Source organism: Acartia tonsa, chromosome 9 (genome assembly GCF_053477335.1).
Source record: "Acartia tonsa isolate MP-2025a chromosome 9, ASM5347733v1, whole genome shotgun sequence".
NCBI classification, from domain to species: domain Eukaryota; kingdom Metazoa; phylum Arthropoda; class Copepoda; order Calanoida; family Acartiidae; genus Acartia; species Acartia tonsa.
In genome coordinates this window covers 25,536,843-25,557,446 of record NC_137268.1, presented here as the reverse complement: position 1 = coordinate 25,557,446, position 20,604 = coordinate 25,536,843, and the positions used below count along the sequence as shown (strand labels likewise).

The 20,604-nt window shown below is 32.2% G+C and overlaps 2 protein-coding genes across 3 annotated transcripts; one reads left to right on the top strand and one right to left on the bottom strand.

Moving 5' to 3' along the window:
• The first annotated feature begins 47 nt into the window (after positions 1-47).
• LOC145328619 (uncharacterized) lies at positions 48-2,602 on the top strand. Its single transcript, XM_080172372.1, has 4 exons — positions 48-202; positions 556-604; positions 769-850; positions 1,071-2,602. Exons 1-4 carry the CDS (start codon positions 118-120, stop codon positions 2,478-2,480), a joined length of 1,626 nt encoding a protein of 541 aa, XP_080028498.1. The 5' UTR covers positions 48-117; the 3' UTR covers positions 2,481-2,602.
• A 749-nt stretch (positions 2,603-3,351) lies between these two features.
• On the bottom strand, positions 3,352-17,986 carry LOC145328617 (uncharacterized). Of its 2 annotated transcripts, none has more exons than XM_080172371.1 (19): positions 17,859-17,986; positions 17,411-17,455; positions 16,972-17,025; positions 14,218-14,311; positions 13,929-13,971; positions 13,034-13,100; positions 12,427-12,470; positions 12,030-12,102; positions 11,478-11,551; positions 11,088-11,122; positions 10,421-10,469; positions 9,613-9,667; positions 9,269-9,350; positions 8,699-8,736; positions 8,371-8,422; positions 4,756-4,784; positions 4,194-4,279; positions 3,976-4,034; positions 3,352-3,490 (listed from the first exon to the last, which is right to left on the bottom strand). In XM_080172371.1, exons 1-19 carry the CDS (start codon positions 17,868-17,870, stop codon positions 3,423-3,425), a joined length of 1,059 nt encoding a protein of 352 aa, XP_080028497.1. In that variant the 5' UTR covers positions 17,871-17,986; the 3' UTR covers positions 3,352-3,422. The 2 variants fall into 2 exon arrangements, with proteins under 2 accessions (XP_080028497.1, XP_080028496.1); XM_080172370.1 differs by lacking the exon at positions 14,218-14,311 and adding an exon at positions 16,397-16,490 and having other exon boundaries at positions 17,859-17,984.
• Between the last annotated feature and the right edge of the window lie 2,618 nt (positions 17,987-20,604).

Below are 20,604 nucleotides of genomic sequence, written 5' to 3'. Positions count from 1 at the left end.
AATCAACAGCTATTAAAAAATATATATAATTTATTTAATGTAGCAACAGGAAGTTTTAACTGTTATCAATGTTTGATAACTTTAGTATTATCAATTATATTCAAGAAGAGGGATAATATGAAGTTCCTCTCTGTTTTAAATTGTTTCATACTTCTACTTTTTATTGACAACTCTTTTGGATATAGAAAATGTTGTTCAAAAGGAAAATGTTTATGTTATATTAATAATAGAAGAAATAGTACATTTTTAAACTAAATACACTATCAGTCATCTAGGTGACAAGCTTCATTAGCATAAATTAACTTGTACAAATAATTTTGATAATACCTAATGATATAACAAGTGAATTAATTATAATTGTAAAAATACCAGGGCAAGAGATCATTTGAATGCGAAGTAAATCACAAGATTAAATAAGGTTGTTATATTCATATTATAGTTTGCAAAATTATTCTTAACCTTATATAAAAGTAACAGGATCTTTGTCTGTCTGTACCAAAGGAATTGGCTAATCGCTGTCAAATTTATTCCAACTTAAACATTTGAATACAATAGATGAAGTTTTGGATACAAGTACAATATCTTGTGTAGACAGTAAAAACAGGTAAAAAATTTATCGGGATATTATGTTATGAAATCTCCCATAGTGCTGATTCTGCTTTTAGTTCTTAAAAGTAGATAAGATATTTCTAAAATGAAGCTCATTTAACAAAGATAATTTGAACAATTGACAATATAAATTATAAATCATCTCACATGTTTGAATAGTTCTGGAGAACTGTTAGATGAATTGTATGGAAATACATCTTTGCAAGGATTTCCTTATTGCAATGCATTAGAGTTTTTTGAGGTACTTATATTTTTTAAATTAATACTACATCTGATTATTATATTGTGAAGTCAAACTTTAACATCTAAACATCCTAAAATTTCGTTATTTAGCTTAAATACAATATTCATAATAACCAATGTCTTGATTACTCACATGATTGTTTTATTTCTATTCATAAGTGATTCATATATTATTGATCCTGTTACCTAGATGAAACCTGACTGTCATAATATTTTAGATAGAACTATCTGATTATGATGAAAAAGCTGTAACTGTAAGAGTAAACAAGTATAAGGACCCCATTGTTGCAGAAAAATTCTGCATTGATTTTGATGATGAACAAACCCAAATAGCTGTTGCGTGTGACCAATGCAAAGAGAACAAAAACTGCTTACATTTGTGCTGCCCGTTTGGAAAATCCTACTCACTTGACTATAATGACAACTTTGATCCAAAAAACCCAGAACCAAATTGCCAAGAACATGGCTTTGACTTTATAGTTGATGAAATATTTCAAAATCTAACAAGATATAGTATTTACTCAAACCTTATCTTTGTTGGACCTTCTAAAAAATCAGTAACTGACAATAATGAGTATATATTTGAATGTCCTGAAGGAACTAAACTTGATGTAGATACTCCTATACACTTTGACATAGATGCTGGAGGTAGCTTATGGAATCTAGACAGTGCTAATTACTACTGCTTAGCAATAGAAGATGGGAATGTAAGCTTTGAAACATGCAAAATAGATGAGTTCAACTTATGTGAATATGTAAGGGACATTACTTTCAGAGTTGGTTACATTATATCTGCAGTTTCCATTCTAATTACAATAAAAATTAAGTATGCTGATGGAAGCATCATGAACAAGGAAACAAGTCATGGAAAAGTTAAGTTTATTTATCTGCTAAACATCCTGTGCTTCTATGGATTGCTGATCCTATCCAAGTTTAATAGGTTTAAACCTCTCTCATTGGGATGTGAGTTATATGCCTATTGTGTACAATACTTTAAACTGTCAGTATTTTTTTCCATAAACTTTCTGGCTTATTCACTATATAGAATAGTTGTGCCAAGGCCAGAAACCAACAATGATGGCAACAAAAGAATTTCAAAGTCATTGACAAGAGTTTCTAATCTATTGCACAAACTTCCAGAACCTGACAGAAAACCTTTCATTTACCTCGGATCAGTTTATACACAAGGATTTCCCCTTCTGATTTGCCTAATCACATTAGGTGTTGACTTTTACAGAAAGTCTTTTTTGACTACAGAAGATGACAAAACTTCCTTTCCCCAAGCAGGAGTAGAAAAAAATTGTTTGTTTTTCTATTCAAACCCAGAACCCTTAAACAGGAAAAGCTACATATTAACTCCAGAGTTTATCTACATTCAATCATTTCAGCTGATCATCATCATTTTCAACATTTTTCTACTGGTCATAATCACCAACAGCTACATTCAGATTCAAATTCGACTTCGTGAGTTGCAACAAAGAGATCTTGATAAGAAAAGGAAATATGTAGTCTACATCAAATGGTTTGTTTATACAGTTTCTTTTTGGATATTTGAAATCATTACATCTGCAATTGTTGCTGTTTATGGGATTCAAAATACTTGTACACCCAGGAATGTAGCATTATGATGATATGTTTTAGTATTTTTTCCTAAATATGTAAATCAAGAAAGAAAATTCTAGAGGACTAGCCAAAATACTCTTAGTCTTAAGTTATTATTTTTTTTACATTAGACTTATTGCTACTAAATACTAGGTTTATTCTTGATGTGCCAAATGCATTTTTTGGAGTCATTGTATTGGCGATTATTATTCGTGACAAAATCAAACATCCAATTTGCTGCCACAGCAGAGTGTAATCCTATAATATAAAGTAGTAAGTTTTTTTGTCTAAAGATTAAGATCTCAATAACTACTGTACTGATAGGGTTCTCTATTTCAGGTAAGCTTCACATAGTTCCTGAGTGGTTTTAGGCTATTTATTTTCAGACTCAATGTTTGGGATGCTTTTAATCTTTTTTTTAGCCCCTCTCTGTCCTCTTCGAAATAAGTGCCTCTAGATACTAGGAGCTTAACCACTAGTAACTATATAACTTGTTTTGTATAAATTGCGATTTCCAAACTTTATAATTATTTCACCTTAATCTATAAATATAGTTTAAATCATTTCCATATAGTCTTCATTAGATTATACAAATCCTACTTGAAATATCTTTAGAATTGACTTCTCTTATTTAAATTATGTGTTTTTTATATCACTATTCTGTGGTGGCTCTTGAAACTGACTATTAGCCCAACTATCATAGAAAGTATATCATAACAAGCTAAAACATGCTCAGAATTGAAGATTAAATCAAATCAAATTTAGCGCCGCAGCACTATTGTTTACTACTATATAAAGGCAATAACAGTAAATAATCAATGTTACTTTGTGTTAAAAGTAAAAAAGGCATGCAAAAGTATTTGTTTAATACTTATATGACATAAAAGTGTTAAAAAATTTAAGCATATATATATTTGAATAATAATCAAAATAGACAACACTTTCTTTATAATCTTACACACTGTGACTTAATTCTGAGTTTTCATTTCTTCTATAAGTTGCAATCTTTTATCAGTTTCTACTCCTTCCCAATTTTCTAAACGAATAAATTGAATCATTTTACACATTACAACAAAATAGTGAACAAAAATGAAAAAATTGTTCATAATTTCTCAAATTTTGTATATTGAGAATCTGCAAAAATATTCGATGTTTAAAATATTTTGTAAATATGCACAAAGACAATCTTCTGCAGTTTTTATTAGAATTTTTGCATTTATTATCAGCTGTTACCAAAAGCTAGATTAATTTTAAAAAAGATACTTCGTAGTAACCTTATTATCTTCCCCCCAAATATTATTTTAGATTTATTTTTCTTGTTTGCTATACCTTATTTCTGATGTAATACTTATATTCTTGTAGAAATAATCATAATTAAAAGATAAGTAAAAAGAAATTAAGCTTAAGTTTACATTTTCATACTATAATTCTACAATGCAAAATAATTATTGAAGAGAGGGGGGGGGGGATGGATAGTAAATTCACTAAAAAATTGTGGGGATGATATATAAATTATTTCACCTGAGGGCCCTGAGAAGAATTTCATCTGTATCTCATCATAAATCTTCTTTTCATCCACACTAAAAAAAGTTGTAATAGTGACAATACCCTTTAATTTCCTTTCATTATAGAATAAAAGTTTGAATTTTAAATCAAGATAACTTGTAAAATTCATAGTACAAAGTGAGGCAAACAACTCCTATCATATCATGTTATTAATGACTTTGATTTTAGTTAACCTGAGTCCATTGAACATAAGATCTAGATTGATGTTTAGGATTGTCATGTTGGCAAATCCAAGTAGTGTTATATCAATTCCAGATGCCTAGCATGAAGAAAAATATATCTGTTTTAAGACATTGCATTGTCAGTAACCGTAGGATTGATTTTTTTTTTGACTTTTTGAGTTTTAACAATTCCTTTTGTCTGCTTTAATGCTTATACTAAAGTAACAGGATTTCTGTGTGTGTGTTTGTGTGTCTGTACCAAAGGATCTCGCTAACCGCTAAACCGATCGGGTTCTCATTAACAGGGTAGCTTCTCATAGGTCCCGGGAAGGTTTATAACTATTTTCTTGGGGGGTGGGACACCTCCAACCCCCCCCCCCCCCAAAAAAAATCCCCCCCGGAATTTAAAAAAAAATTTGTTTTACTAAAATTAGAAATGACTCTCTCCTCCGCAAGTGCCTCTAGGGGCGTAGCCGCTAGTTTTAATATAAAATAACAACTTTGAACAATGAATCTATTGGCTGGAAAAAATACAGTTTAAATCTTTAATTAAATAAATTGAAATAGTTAATACCTGAATGTTGTGGAAAACAGACAGCTTGCCTTAATATTATAAATTTTTAAATCAAATTAGGTTTGTTATATCTACAAGCTTTAAGATTTTCTGCATCTTTTTGTTGATGCTTGTAATAAAGCAAAACTAAATAAAGGTTTAGTTATATTTACCATAAAGTTCACACAAAAACATGTTAGATAAAGGGTGAATTTTAAAATGTATAAATTTTCATTTATTTGCATTTGGTTCTGTTTCATTATTAATTACTTAAAGATTTTAAGCCAACGAATGAGAAAAGGTGTTTATGCAGTTTAGGTACAGGCATATTACACTGCCCTGGTGGATGGGATGGGAGACCAGTTACGTGCACGCCGTCCATCCTGCACCGTGCATCAATGATCCTAGGAGCTACACCAGAAGAGTCCTACTGTGCTGGAAAGGTCCTAGGGTAGATGCCAGACTGAATTCTGGTCACTTCCCCCAGTTCAGGGGGTTTGGGTGGGGCTAACAATCCCTCCCTAGAAAAAACCTGCTTATGTTCAACCCGCACAAAGTAATGACCAATTTAACTTTGGGCTCGGGAACGAAGTAGAGGTTGGAAACAACAATATGATGTTTGGCTGGGAAACCGCTAACGGACCAGTCAGGCGGATGATTCTGAATTCCCGCAGACCAGCAAAAATTTGCACCTGGAATGTTCGGACAATGTTTCAGTCAGGCCAGACAGAAAACATTTGCCGAGAAATGCTAAAAGCCAAGGTTGACATCCTGGCTATCACCGAATCAAGGTGGACAAACAATGGAGAGTTTAAACATCATTCTGGCTTGAAAATACTATACTCAGGTCATATGAATGAGGATCTAGGCCATAATCAAGGGGTGGCTCTTATGCTGACCAAGCAAGCAGAGCAGGCCATGATCAGTTGGCAACCCCATGGTCCTAGAATTATGGAGGCTTATTTCAAATCCTCAGTTAAAAACATCAAACTGAGAATTATAGTAGCATATGCTCCTACAGAACAAGCAAATACAGAGGTCAAAAACGAATTTTATGACCAGCTTGACTCTGTATTTAAAAATGGTCATAAAGAAAAGGATCTGACCATGCTCCTAGGAGATTTCAATGCTCAAGTGGGGAATAATAATGAGAATTTAGAAGAAGTTATGGGCAGATATGGCCTAGGCTTAAGTAATGGCAAGGAAAATGACAATGGTGATAGACTTGTAAGTTTTTGTACTGAAAACAAACTTGTCATTGGTGGAACCATCTTTAAACACAAAAAGATTCATACTGCCACCTGGAGATCACCAGATCAAAGAACCTTTAACCAGATAGACCACATATGTATATCTAGACGCTTTAAAGGTTCTCTCCTTGATGTCAGGGTTGAAAGAGGACCTGATGTTAATTCAGACCATTATCTTCTATCTTCTAAAGTTCGGCTTAGATTTAAAAAGCAGGACACAAAGCCTAACCCCAGGAAGAAATATAATTTAACAACCCTCCAAAACTCTGAAAAGTTGCAAGAGTTTAAGCTCACTCTAAAGAATAGATTTGAGTTGCTGACTCTTCAAGAGGAAGATGGAGTGGAAGATATTTGGCAAGGTATCAAAAAAGTTTATAATGATACCAGCCAAGAAAAATTAGGTTTCAAAAAGGCTAACCAAAAGCCGTGGATCACTCAAAGATCCATTGATCTCATGGATCAAAGAAGAGAGGTAAGACAAAAGACACTCTCTAGAAACTCTCCAGAAGATAAAGACCTGTATAAGAGGCTCAGCAGGGAAATCCAAAAAAGTGTCAGAATTGACAAAAAAGAACACTTGGAAAACCTTGCCTTGCAAGCAGAAAATGCTGCTAATCAAAATAGAATGAAAGATGTCTATGAGATTACTAAGAGCATTGCAGGCAAAGTACACAAATCAGGATCACACATCAGGGATAAGGAGGGTTCACTCCTTAAAACTGATGAGGATATTCTAAATAGATGGGCAGAACATTTCACTGAACTGCTGAATCTTCCAGTTCCAGAGGAAGAAACTGAGATTCCACCCTCAGATGCACTTGACATTGACTGTCGAGCGCCAAATCTATTGGAAATCAAAGAGGCCATTAAAAGTTTGAAAAATAACAAGGCCGCAGGACCTGATAACATCCCAGCTGAGGTCATGAAAGCAGACCTAGACACATCTGCTGAGGCATTCCTACCTTTGATCACTAAGATATGGAATGATGAGTTATGCCCAGAGGACTGGAAAAATGGACATATCTCAATACTGGCCAAAAAAGGAGACTTGACCCAATGTGGAAACTACAGAGGGATAATGCTTCTTTCAGTACCTGGCCGTATCCTTAGTAAGATTCTTCTTAATAGAATAAAGAAGAAGGTTAATGAAAAGCTAAGACCTAATCAGGCTGGATTTAGACCAAACCGTTCCACTATTGATCAGATAACCTCTCTAAGAATCATCATAGAGCAATCCAAGGAATGGAACTCTGAGCTTTTTATAAACTTTATTGACTACAAAAAAGCATTTGATTCTTTAGACAGGAAATCACTCTGGAAAATCTGCCGACACTATGGCATTCCAGAAAAGATAATCAATATCATTAAAGCTATCTATCATAAAGGAGGTGGAAATGTTATGTATAAAGGTAAACTATCAACCTTTTTTGAGATTGTAACAGGTGTCAGACAAGGATGCCTTCTCTCTCCCTTCCTTTTCCTCCTTGCCATTGACTGGATCATGAAGAACTGTGAAAGCAATGATGGCATTCGCTGGCAGTTATTTGGCAATCCCAAATATTTGGGAGATCTGGACTTTGCTGATGATATTGCTTTGTTAACAAGCAATAGAAGTCAAATGCAAAGAAGGACTAACATGATAGCTGAAACTTCCAAGAAAGTTGGACTTGAAATAAATGTTCCAAAAACTAAAATACTCAGATTAAATGCAAACTCCCAAGAACCAATAACTATTGGAAATCAAATTCTTGAGGATGTTAACTGCTTTGAGTATCTTGGAAGTAAAATTGATGAAGCTGGAGGCACTTTGACAGATGTTAAAGCTAGAATTAACAAATCTAGAACAGCCTTTGCCAGCTTGAATAAAATTTGGAATTCCAACAACATCTCCATAAAGACCAAGTTAAGACTTTTCAAGTCAAATGTTCTGTCTGTTTTGCTGTATGGGGCCGAAACTTGGTTCCTAAACACAGCAGTGGTCTCCAAGCTTCAGACATATGTCAACAAATGTCTTAGGAGAATCCACAAGATCTTTTGGCCAAACAAGATCACAAATGCTGAGCTTTTAGAGCGCAGTGATATGTCAGACATCAAACTGACAATAAAACAGAGAAAATGGAGATGGTTGGGGCACACTCTAAGGAAAGGGCATGATGATTTAACCTATCAAGCCTTGACTTGGGACCCCTTCACAGGAAAAAGGAAACCAGGTAGACCAAAAACAACCTGGAGGAGGGAATTCCTTGAAGAACTGAGTAAAAAGAATTTTTCATCTTTCAGTGAAGCCTCTACTGAGGCCCAATTTAAAGATAAATGGAGAACCATTGTGCGTGGCCTATGCTCTGGAAAGAAGAGATAAATGGCGATGACACTGCCCTGGTATTACCTAGTTCAACATTGTTAGCCTTGCAATAAGCAGCAACCTTAGCACATCTTTCCTGTAATAATTAGGTATAAAAGTAGTTCATTAGCTGCAAATTTAGAAAGTAAAAAAAATATATTTTAAAAAATATTTTTCTTAAATGCCTGAAAACTTTGAAAGAATCTGAAATTATTTAAAATAATTTGGAAACTTAAGAAAGAAGATTTCTAAGGATTCCTGATGATTTTTTGTAATGCAATTTGGTTGAGCATTGTTAAATGATAATAAACATCCCTTGGATGGAGATATCCTTGAAAAATATGTCATAAACGGATATTATTGATTGGAATACCTTGATATGATCATGAGCTGGATGCCAATCTGCCCAACCTAATCAAATATCTATAATACAAAGTAGAATGATGTCTGTCTGTCAGTCCGTCTGTCTCTTAAATCTCGGTAACCACTGAACAGATCGGATTCTACTCTTCAGGGAATATACCTACTGTTCCTTTGATGGTTTTAGGCTATTTTCTTAGAGGGTGGGTCACCCACAACCCCCCAAAAAACAAAAAATCCCCCCGCCATTTTTAAAAAATTATTTAAAATAGTGGTGGAGTGGGGGCTCTCAAGGTAATAAAAGATGTAAACATACCTCTTCGGGCAAAGCCCCTAGTTGCTAAGGGCGAAGCCGCTAGTATAGATTAAAGTATTGAAAGGTATGCTACACAAGTTATGATAAAATTATAGTATTGGTAAGAAAACACTTTTCCATTGATTGCCACTCAATGTTCTGAAAATATAAAGTTCCTGTTTATGTCTGATTGACTTACAATTTTCTGGTTATTCTCATTCTTGTTTAGCTACAAAGAAAGTTAAACTACCCTTATTTTGGCAAAAGAGCAATAAAAGTGGGACAAACCTCCATTGTTGAGAATTCCCATTCCAGTAGGTGAAGCGTTAATAATCCCAAGGTTTTTCTCTTTGAAGTAAGGGATGTGATTCTAAAAAAATGCATTTTTTGAAAATGAAGAAAATTTAAGAAATTGATAAAAACGACCTTAAATTAAAATAAATACTATATTGGTAATTAATAAGAAAAATCTCAAAAACAATTTTAATTCATCTTTTTGTATTTAGGTCAGATAGAACAAAGTAGATATTAGAATTGTATAATGTATAACTACCATACCTACTTTGGATATTAGTATAAAGATTAATAAAAAGAATAAAAAGATAGGTATTCCTGCAAATGTAAATTTAAACCTGGAGTTCATTATCAGTGAAAATGTTTCTACAATAACTCAAAACACAATCAACTCTAAAACAAAAACATCAAATTAGTTGATTAAGATCAATATTCTAAAAGATTTTGAAGCTAAGCACAAAATTTAATTTTCAATAGAGAAGCTTTTCTATAGTTAGGGTAGGTCCGTCTATCCGTAGGTCCGTCACGGGCATTCAGCTGTTTACGTTAATTTAAACAGGCAATAATTGTACTATCGATTTCAAACGTTGCATTGCATTACGATTCATATAACAATTAAGTACAATTTAGGAAGCGTAGCAACTTTATAATCGCTACCAGAAAAGTCCGTACGCCTATTTTAAACATGCTGATTTTTAAACTTTTTTGACAACGTTTTTTGTAGGATATAATTTTCCTATTAATCTGATTTTTTAAAAACTGATTCCCACTACCCCAAGGTATAATGTTTGAAGTAAAGCATCTCTATAATCAAGTCCTAAAAAAAGTCTATATGTCCTTAAAGAGTATCCTGTAATTTATCAGTTTTAAAACAAATTTACTTACCATTTAGTTTAGACATATGCATTAATATTCTGCTTATTTAGTTTTGACACTCTACAAGATTTGATGTACATTTGTCCAATAATTCAGAGCTTCGTTTTTATGGATTTTGTCATCCTTATTAAGTCCTCAATTGGTTTTCCATTAATATATAAAAAAGCTTAAATTTACAGCAATAAAAAGTTTAATACAATTTGCTTATTATGGTAGATGATAAGACTCTCCGCGATAAGGTTTGGTGAATACTTTAAGATCTACTGTAACCTTATGTTTGTATTATCCAGGATGTAATGGAATGGCTTCAATGGATATCCTACATACAATAAATAGAATATAAACATAAAATTGATACAAATATTCATTTTGTTTTACAAATTTACTTATTATTAATTACAACAATACTGTTCTTTTAAATAAAAATTCAAGCATTTACACAAAAACTAGGTAAGAGGTAAATTACACTGGAGTCCAAAGTTTTGTAACCATGATATCTTTTTAGTTGGCTCTAAAACTTTGAATACTCAAATCAAATATGTATTGGTTCATTTTTAACCAATAGTGGGGAAACTTTTCAATCAACAATTTTAATCTTCAGAGAAGTGGTAATTTTGTTTATCATCATTGGGGATGCTTATAAATATTTGGTTCATTATCATATCCAGATGGACATTATTGTAACAACTAAGATACTTGTAAAAGTATGCAATTAATAAAACGGTTAAAAGCAGTCAAACAGCTCTCTGACTAATAAGTTGTTTAAAATTGCATTGTATTGTGGCAATCTACACAAAGATCGAACTTTTATCTTACTCAACAACCAAATAAATATGGTGTTTGTCAACATTCTAGACAGTTAGATGAACAGATTTCTCATTATTATATTTGCACAGTGTACTGTACACCTTAGCTGTACTTCTAATATTTCATTTACCTGTTATTCCAATATATTTTGCCTTTCCACTCTTCCTAGAAAATATTAAAAATTCATTTAATAAAGGGTTGTATTTTCTCATATTTAGGCCATGTCCTCAACCAAAATGTGTTGTCATTTATGGTAGAAATTAAGCTTTTCAAAATACATTTTTATTCTTTTATGAAAGTAACAGTATGTCTATGTGACTGTGTAAAGCTATATGGGTCTCCTTTACAATTTAGCTTATGGGAAGGTACCTCCACCCTGACATAATATACCTCTCATAGAAAAATGCCCCCAACCCCCTATCTTTAAATATTTTTAAGAGCCTCTAAGTGTGCTCGGCATTTTTCTGAGACCTTTAAAGATAAGCTAAGTAAACATTTTTCAAGCTTAAACTAATGTTACCTTATTTGATCAACAGCTACCAAAGCATCAGTTAGAATTTGGTCCTGATTCAAGCAAAACTCAAAATCGTGCACCTTAAGAAAACTTTTGAAACCTATACTAAAACAATCTAGTAAAATAATATTGTTTACTTATTTATTATACTTATTTTACCAAATTTCTAACTAAACATAAAAGCTTATCATTCTACTTAAATAATTAAATAGTATTATAATAACTGTGTTAAAGTATCATACGTGCATTTAAAAAAATTGTATTAGGCATACCGATAAAAGCAAGGCATTTCTAGAATTAGGTCTTAAAATGCAAGTATGTCATTTTAAGAGTTTTGTATTCGAGAAATTTTATAATATATCACTATAGATTTTTTTGTTCAGATTCAGAACTGTTGAATATCAAATACGTCGTTATCATATATTTTTTTATTTTCATTTGCCTATCCTTCCAACATCTTAAGCTTAACTAGTAATGATATTACCATTCTTTTTTCACAAAGCTACATATTAACATGATCTAACGTCCTTGTGTCACAAAGCCAATAAGGTTAATTACCTGAAGTAAGTCAACATAATCAACCCCAAGCCTCTCCAAGGATTTCTCAAACTCATCCAATATTCTTTGCAAACTAAATCAACAATAAAGTAACAGTGTGTCTATCTGTCTGTCTGTCTGTCTGTACTGAATAATTTCGCAAATCGCTGAACCGATATGGTTCTCCTTTTCAGGATTGCTCTCAAAAATATAGGTTACCACATCTAGCGGCCGAATTTTTTTTTGTAAACACCTAATCTCAATGTAAATAAAAAAACATTTTACGTTCCGCTAGATGCCTCTAGGGGCGTAGCCTCTAGTGTGAATTAAAGAAGCAAAGCAAATAAAAATAGACGGTTTAAGTACCCAGTTAAGCAGAGAAGATTCCCGGCGCGGACATTCATATACTTTATTATACCTAAAGTCAAACCCAGTTGCTAGATTTGATTCATATCTTCCAACCTATATTGAAGTAAAGAAATTAATGAAAGCTGCATGTGGCCAGAACACAAATATGAGATAAATGTAAATACAACTCAGTTTCATCCATCCGTCCGTAATGGATAGCTCTTATAATTAATTTATATATTCTTCAATTGTCCTATTACTTCTAAACGTAGCATGATGATATGTGTAACAGTTGAGTGCAATAAAGAAGGCAGAGCAACTTTATAATCATAATGCAGAATGATTTTTAGGTTTCCAATTACATTTTATATGATCAGATTATTCTTTTCACATGGAATATTGATTCCTAAGACGATTAGACATAATGTTATAATCCATGGAAATGTCTTGGCACCCTATGTTTGTTAATGTTCGTTTGTATAGCTATCTCATTAGTTAAGCTTCGCTTTTATGGATAATGTCATAATCATTTTATTTTGATTTTTAAAAAAATTTTAACATTAGTGAAGGTATAAGTTTTCATTTTAGATTTGCGAGTAATTTGTGGCTTTTAGATAACAGAAACATGTTTATTAAATAAATCAATAAAAAATATTGAGAAAGTACACAAATTCTACCTTAGTTGCCAAATAAAATGACTGTCTAGGCACGTCTTTCAATATTTTTCCAAGAAGAGTCTCTGAGCTAAAAGCAAAATTATTAATATATCTCATCAATTTCTCGTATGGGCGAGGCCATTCCAAAAACACCTCAGGTCCAATAATCAAAGAGAACTAAATGGAGCAAATCTCTCCCTTTCTATCCAAACGCCCGGGGTAGTAGGTTACGTCTTTGTATGCACGACCTTTGTTTTGAAGTTCTAACAATGCATGGTAATGAGTTGCTCCTCTTTTTGGCCAACTATTAATGTCGCGAATCTGACATAGCAGCAGAAGGAATCATCTTTAATATCTTTAGGCCGAGATTCGAATCCATCACCTTCCCGACGACGATCGGATGCGCTATGTATGCTTGCTGCTAATTACTTATGATAATGCGGCAACTTGCGAGCCCCTCTTCATAGTACATTAATATTTTAATCAGCATTTGTTGCAAAAAATCATGTTTTGTCTTGTTTACAAATATTTTGATTTTATTTGTTATAGACAAAACATAATCTTTGGGCCAACAATCAGTAAGAAATTTCAGATTTAGACAAGGACAATTAAAAGTTTATCTCGTCTATGCCACTAGAGGCATCTAGGAGCAATTGGAAATGAGGGGAAGTACACTTTCTATTTTAGTTATAAAAAAAATGAGGGGTAGATATTTTTTCCATGGGTGATTTTTCTTCAGAGGGTGGAAATATCCTGTCTGAAAAAAGAAAAAAACTTTACCTAGAACTAAAAGGAGTTTTACTATCAAGGAGTACATAGTAGGTTAAGCGGTTAGTGAGGTCTGAAGCTGCAGACAATATTATATATAAGGATAGCTAGAAGTAAAGAGAATTAATAAAATAAGGATTTGACTAACCTTCCCTCGCCATAGAAAGGAGAGGTGTCAATGTAGTTCAGTCCTTAAAAAATATTTATGATGTATTTCAATAAAGTATTGAATTAATTATATAAACAGATAAAAAATTATAAAACATTAAAAAAAAAACATTTAGATTCACTACTATCAAAGCCTTTTAAAATCAAATAAAAAAGTTTGGCAATAAGTAGAACAAATTTATAATAAAATGACAAACAGACAAAAATATATTTTAGCAAACTTGTAAAAAAAATGTAAATTGTATTAATTTCCATAATATAATTCCAACCTGACTTAAGTGCTTCTGTGACACATTCGTTAACATTTTCATATACAATTTTATCAATATAATATCCCCCAAGAACAGAACTCCCAACACCAAGCTAAAACAACATGCATAATCACAATAATGAGGGTTCAAATGCACTCCTAGGGTAAATTTAAAAGGTTTGCCACTGAGACTCAAGAGCAACTTAAGTGAAAAGAAGGGGGAAGGAAACGACCATCAACTTCTATTTTAGTATTAAAAGAAAACAAATCAAAATAAAAACCTTTATCTTAAGAGAGGGCTATTTTTTTAGGGTTGATTTCTCTTAGTAGGTTTATTCTATCCTAACCTTCACTTCACTATGAGAAGCTTCACTGTAAAGGAGAACCAAATATCAGTTTACCAGTGAGCGAATTCCTACGCAACACACACACACACAGATAGACAAACAACCTGTTACTTTTATGTTGTAGATGCTGCATCTAAGTTTTAAATAAATTGAACATATGTACACTACCTTCGATTAAAAGCTACTCTCCAATTATATTAGTAGTCTTAATTTATGTATTCACTAGTGGCTTCGCCCCTAGCCTCTAGGGGCTTTGCCCCAAGAGATGACAACAAAAAAAATAAGAAGAACTAAAGAAATCTTCTACAAAAGAAATTTTTTACAAAAGAAATCTTCTACAAAAGAATTCTTCTACAAAAGAATATTTCTACAAAAGAATTCTTCTACAAAAAAAAAAAAAAAAAAAAAAAAAAAAAAAAATGGGGGGATTTTTTTTGTTTTTTGGGGGGTTGGGGGTGTCCCACCCCCCAAGAAAATAGCTTAAAACCACCACAGGACCAATAGGTATATACCCTGAAGAGTAGAATCCAATCGGTTCAGCGGTTACCGAGATCTTAAGGGACAGACGGACAGACATCGTTCTACTTTGTATTATAGATAATATTATGACATACACACACCGACCTTGACATGCAAACATCAAATAATTAGACTAAGCTTACACTTTGATTGTCAAGCTGAAAGTCATAGCTATTGAAGCCAAGAATTAGGCAGTTTTCAAGCCTTTTCAGGCCTATTTTAAGCAATATACTTGCATATATGGACCATGTAGGCACATCTATTGTAATTTAGCAATGTTATATATCTATATCTGATTATATACCCATTATAAATTATCTATTTGTTTACCATTATGTAAAAGCCATATTTAAGCCCTTTTTTCCACAGAACTTTTTTATCCAAATAGCCAAAGCCATTTTACGCTCTCGCTAACATACAAACACAGTCTTGGAACAGACAACCCTCTAAACCAATTATTTAAGTTTTCTTCATAGCTTGTAAAAGTCTTAAAGCTTCAGTTATTGCTTAACTCTCAAACCTTTTGGTTCTTCTCTTCTCCTTGCTTAAAAGGTACTATAGCTTAGTTTTTTTAGCATGCATTGTCTAGTTTAAATTTAGGTTCCTTTGTACTTGCATGAACTGTGCATATGACTTATGTCAGAGGCCTAACTATATGCACAGCCATGACTTGGACTTAGGCACTTCTCATCCTACACTACATAAACCTCTTTCACTGTTATATTTGTAGTAACTCTGATGTATACTTAAATCTATTATTGCTATCATGTAACTTTAATTATATGACTGATTTAACTGTAAATACAACAAAATATGAAAACTGTTTTCTTTCTTTATGCAACTTTATTATACTTAAATCAAACTGATCAAACATCAAAACCAACCTTTACTCTTATTCCAAAGCACTATAATACCTTGCGTGAGTATTTATGAATTGCCACGGGTTCATAAATTCGTATTATAACTGTGAGAGTAAAGCACAGAGCATTCTACATTGAGACCGATTTTGAGAATACTTATGGGCATTTTATTGAAATTCTAATTTTAAGCAGTACTTATTAGAGAGCGTCAGCCATATACCAACCTATGGCCAAGCGCCCTATTCGCACTACCAAAGTTGACTTAGGCACTTATATTACGGTATACTTTCGTAAGATTCTTTGCTTGTGCGCATATTAAAATACAATCTCTTGTAATTCATTTGATCATTAGATCTTAAATTTAGATTAGATATATTTATACCATTACCAAAATCATATAATTTTAAACATGCATTTTCTGATGGAACAAAACCAAAACCATGCTTAAATAGTTAACAGATGTAGTCCGTACCTGATTTCAAAGCTTCAGTGACACAATGTCTAACATTTTGTTCGACAATTTTATCATTGTAAGTCCCCCCTAATACTGAGCCTCCAATACCCAACTGAACACAATTAAAGGTATCATTTTGAGTAGTAAGTTTTGCCTGTTCTTTTAATGAAAATTATCAGCTTGATAGGTTTTCATGTAGTTTTATACTGCCATGGACAATTTGATTTCTCTTACTTATGTCTATGTAAGATCTAACACGACTTGGCCCTATCTCCACGGGATAATACTCCTGCAGGGCTCAATATCCCTTACTTAACCCAACCTAACATAAAATAAGTACCCAAAAAGATTTTTAAAAACTATGTGTGTGTGGTCTTATATGTGATTCAAGTGCACCGCTTAAAATTTACCCTCTATCTAATTGTCCATTTCTAGTGGCGTACATATACTAACTTTAGAAAAAATTCACCATGCAAATATGCTCACCAGTGAAACAATGAGAACTGATTTACCCTCTTACTAATTGTCCTGACATAGTGACATATAAATACAAATTTTAGAAAAGCTTTGCTATGCAAAAAAAAAACGTTCACCTGCGAAACAATGAGATCTGTGTTTCCTAATCTTTTGTAGGAAACCTTTTCAACCTGAGGATAAGTTATCCGTTGTGATGAAAATGTAAAAATGAAGTGATTTGAGTGTCGTCTTTTAGTTGTAAATATTTGAAAGTTAAGTGATTCTGATTTTTTACTTTTGTAGAACTTTTGTATTTGTCTTTCTGTCTGTAGCTAACCAATGAGGAAAGACATCTTTACTGTAAAGCTTATTATAGATTAAGGGAAGTTTCATGACTATTTAGGAGGGAGGACCTCCATCCTTCCAAGAGAAATTGTCTCTGGAATAATACCACCCTTCCCCATATTTCTTAAATTTAATTTTAGAATTAGAATTTAAAAATGTACTACCCCTCACCTGCCATCAAAGCCTCTAGGGGCGTATCCACTATTCTTAAATAAAAAAATTGACGTTTACCTTGTCTTTGTAGTGGAATCCTTCTACGTAGGTTGGTGGCAGTGTCTTAAAAATGCATTATATTTATAACACAAATAGGTAATAAGTTAAGATTGTCCACAAATAATAAAACACAAATCCTAATTTTAAAAATTTATTATCTATGGTCTATAATATGAAACGATGAATAACTAATACAGAAACGCAGATCTGCACCCTACCTTACATGCGACAAATTGTACGCACATTAGGGGAAAAACTGCGGCTTTTCTTCGGACTACTTATTCACTGGCAGCTAAAAAGTATTGCTACTTCAACTTTATAACTCCGAGTTGTGACTTAAAAGTTCCAATATAACCCAAAAATAATTTTTCCTGTTAGTGAACTATCTAACTATACAGTAGCTTTGCTTCTAATAATTTAAAGCAGATATTATTGATAAAAATAATATTAGTCAAAATGAAATAACCTCAGACATCATTAACAATATATATGTGTGTTTGTGTGTAGTTTTGAAAATAAACTAGTTGATCAAATGATTTTATTTTTAACTTTTACATATATGTATATTTTTATTTCAAAGTGTCAGACTGCACTGTATGATTATCTCTTATCATAAACTTTGTGTAAAAGCGTAGCTGTCTTTTGAATAAACATGTATGTACATCTGTTCAATTTATTTATTTGCTGTTCATTCAGTTGTGGGAATTTTAATTTAAAACTGCATATTAAATGTGAAAAAGTCATAGTTAAATAAAACACTCTTAATTTGTTTTCTTAATGTTTTCCTCGTTAGGATTTATATTAGTCAGGACCATGGTGTTTAAGCGATTGTTTATATTTAGAAACATTATTCCAATTAGTTTTACAAATCTTGGAATACGTACAACGTCCACTTAGGCGAAGCTCAGCAAATAAAACAATCAGACAAGTGTAGTGGGATTGACCGATTTATATTATGATAAAATTTATGATTAATGCTGCAAATTTCATCGTTTATCTGTAATTATATTTTAAGGTATCAATTGCATTGTTGTCTTGTTTCCCCACTCTAATATAGCCACAGGACAGAGCCTACTTAACCCAACCTAAATTTTTATTGGATCTGTTTTGGATAATTAATTTTCTTGAGTACATATTTGCCCATTATTTGAAATATATCAAACTATCCTAACACAGTGTTTATAAATTGAACTCTGAAACATGAAGTTTATTTAAATAATTAGCAAGTGCGTCTGTATGTCCACCGTGTACCTCAGAAACTCACTGGCCGCTAGAAAAGAATACTATACCTGATGTATAAAAGATTCAATTATTTGAAAAATATAATCTATAATACAAAGTAGCTTGATGTCTCTCCGTCTGTCTGTCCCTTAAGATCTCGATAACCACTGAACCGATTGGATTCTACTCTTCAGGGTATATACCTATTGGTCCTGTGGTGGTTTTAAGCTATTTTCTTGGGGGGTGAGACACCCCCAACCCCCCCAAAAACAAAAAAATCCCCCCCATTTTTTTTTTTTTTTTGTAAGAAATATCCTTGGTCCTTTGTAGAAGATTTCCTTTGTGGAATATTTTTTTTTACAAATTTCACCTTACACTTTTTTTACTATCTCTTGGGGCAAAGCCCCTAGAGGCTAGGGGCGAAGCCGCTTGTAATATATAAAGGGCTACTTAGTTTAATGTTTTGCCCTATTTTGGTCATATATTTTTTTTTTTTTAAGATGTTGTCAATCGAAAGAATTACCCCTAAGCAACTGTTGATAAGAAATTATAAAAGTAGAATAAGAATCTATTTGCAAATACACAACAAATAAAAAAAAACGTTAAAGCAAAAGCAACAAAAAACAATCATTTGAATTGGTTCTTTTGTTTCCTTCTTCAAGTTAGGAAGAAACACTAAATGGTCCTGTTTGAATCAGGACACGCTAGTAGAGAATTTAAGGTGCTTTAGGGCACTTTACATTTTATTGAACGGTTGGATTGTCGTATAAGAAAGCGACGTTTTCCGTCAAAGTGACTTGTTGAACACAAAGCTATGACCGCCATCCCTATTTCTTTTCAAACAATTGAAAAATACGGGGAAAATCACATTTTCCTCTTAGTGTTACGGACAGAAAGGTAGATAACGTGAATTATAGAGTAGCTGCAAAACCAAAAATAAGATAAATAGGGATATGTTTTAAATATCATTCATCTTGTATTAAACATATGTATAAGGAAAAAATATTGCTCAATATATTTTATGTAGTGCCAATGTAATTATGCTTTGATTTGGTTATTTTTCTCATATTTTTTGCATTTTCATTATTTATACATATCGCTAAAAGATATTGCAATGTTTTTTTAGAATAGTATTTAGTTATGTCAATATATCCTATCCTATATGCCTAAGTAACAGGATGTGTGTATATCCCTCTGCTAATATCTCAAAATCGGATTGACCGATCTATTCACAATTTGCATTGGTGCAGGAAAAGTTTTAGGCTATTTGGAAAGGGATGAAGATGTATTACACATTCCCGCCAAAAAATATCTATTGAAAATATTTATAAGCATAAAAACAATAAATCTCTTTATTTTTTTCCTTCCATTTTTGTTTTCTAAAATATAAAAAAATCACATTTTGATATGGTTCTTACTCAATAATACAATTTCTTTTGCCATGGTTAGATAATGTATCCATGGATAAATGAATAAATACTAGGGCATATTTTTTGATAGATATTACGTAATAATAAAATAATAATTGGTACAAAGTTATTAAGTCAAAAAAATTAACCATCCACATATCAAGTGTCAAAATAATTTTTTTCAATATAAGAAAACGCTGTCAATCTATGTTATAAATGTTCGTTTGCCAGACTATTAACTTTGCTGGCTTGCTTTTAAGAATGTTATCATCCTTGACAAAAAATTAAGTTTACATAATTTGTCTTTCCATAAAACCAATATAAGTATATATCTATGAATGCAATGGTTATCATATAAGAAAACATTCTTAGATGTCAAGTAGTAAATGGATAACACTTCCGGATAACTTATTAATGTCAATCCTTCTCTTCATAAATTGCTTTATCTATTACATTGCATTGCATATAGATAGAATTATTAACATAAGGAAAAATTAAGGGTTTTTGGACTATATAACATCCCCGCCACCCCTTGCATTAATCTAATGTTAAAAAAATTCAAAATATTACAGGGAGCTCTAC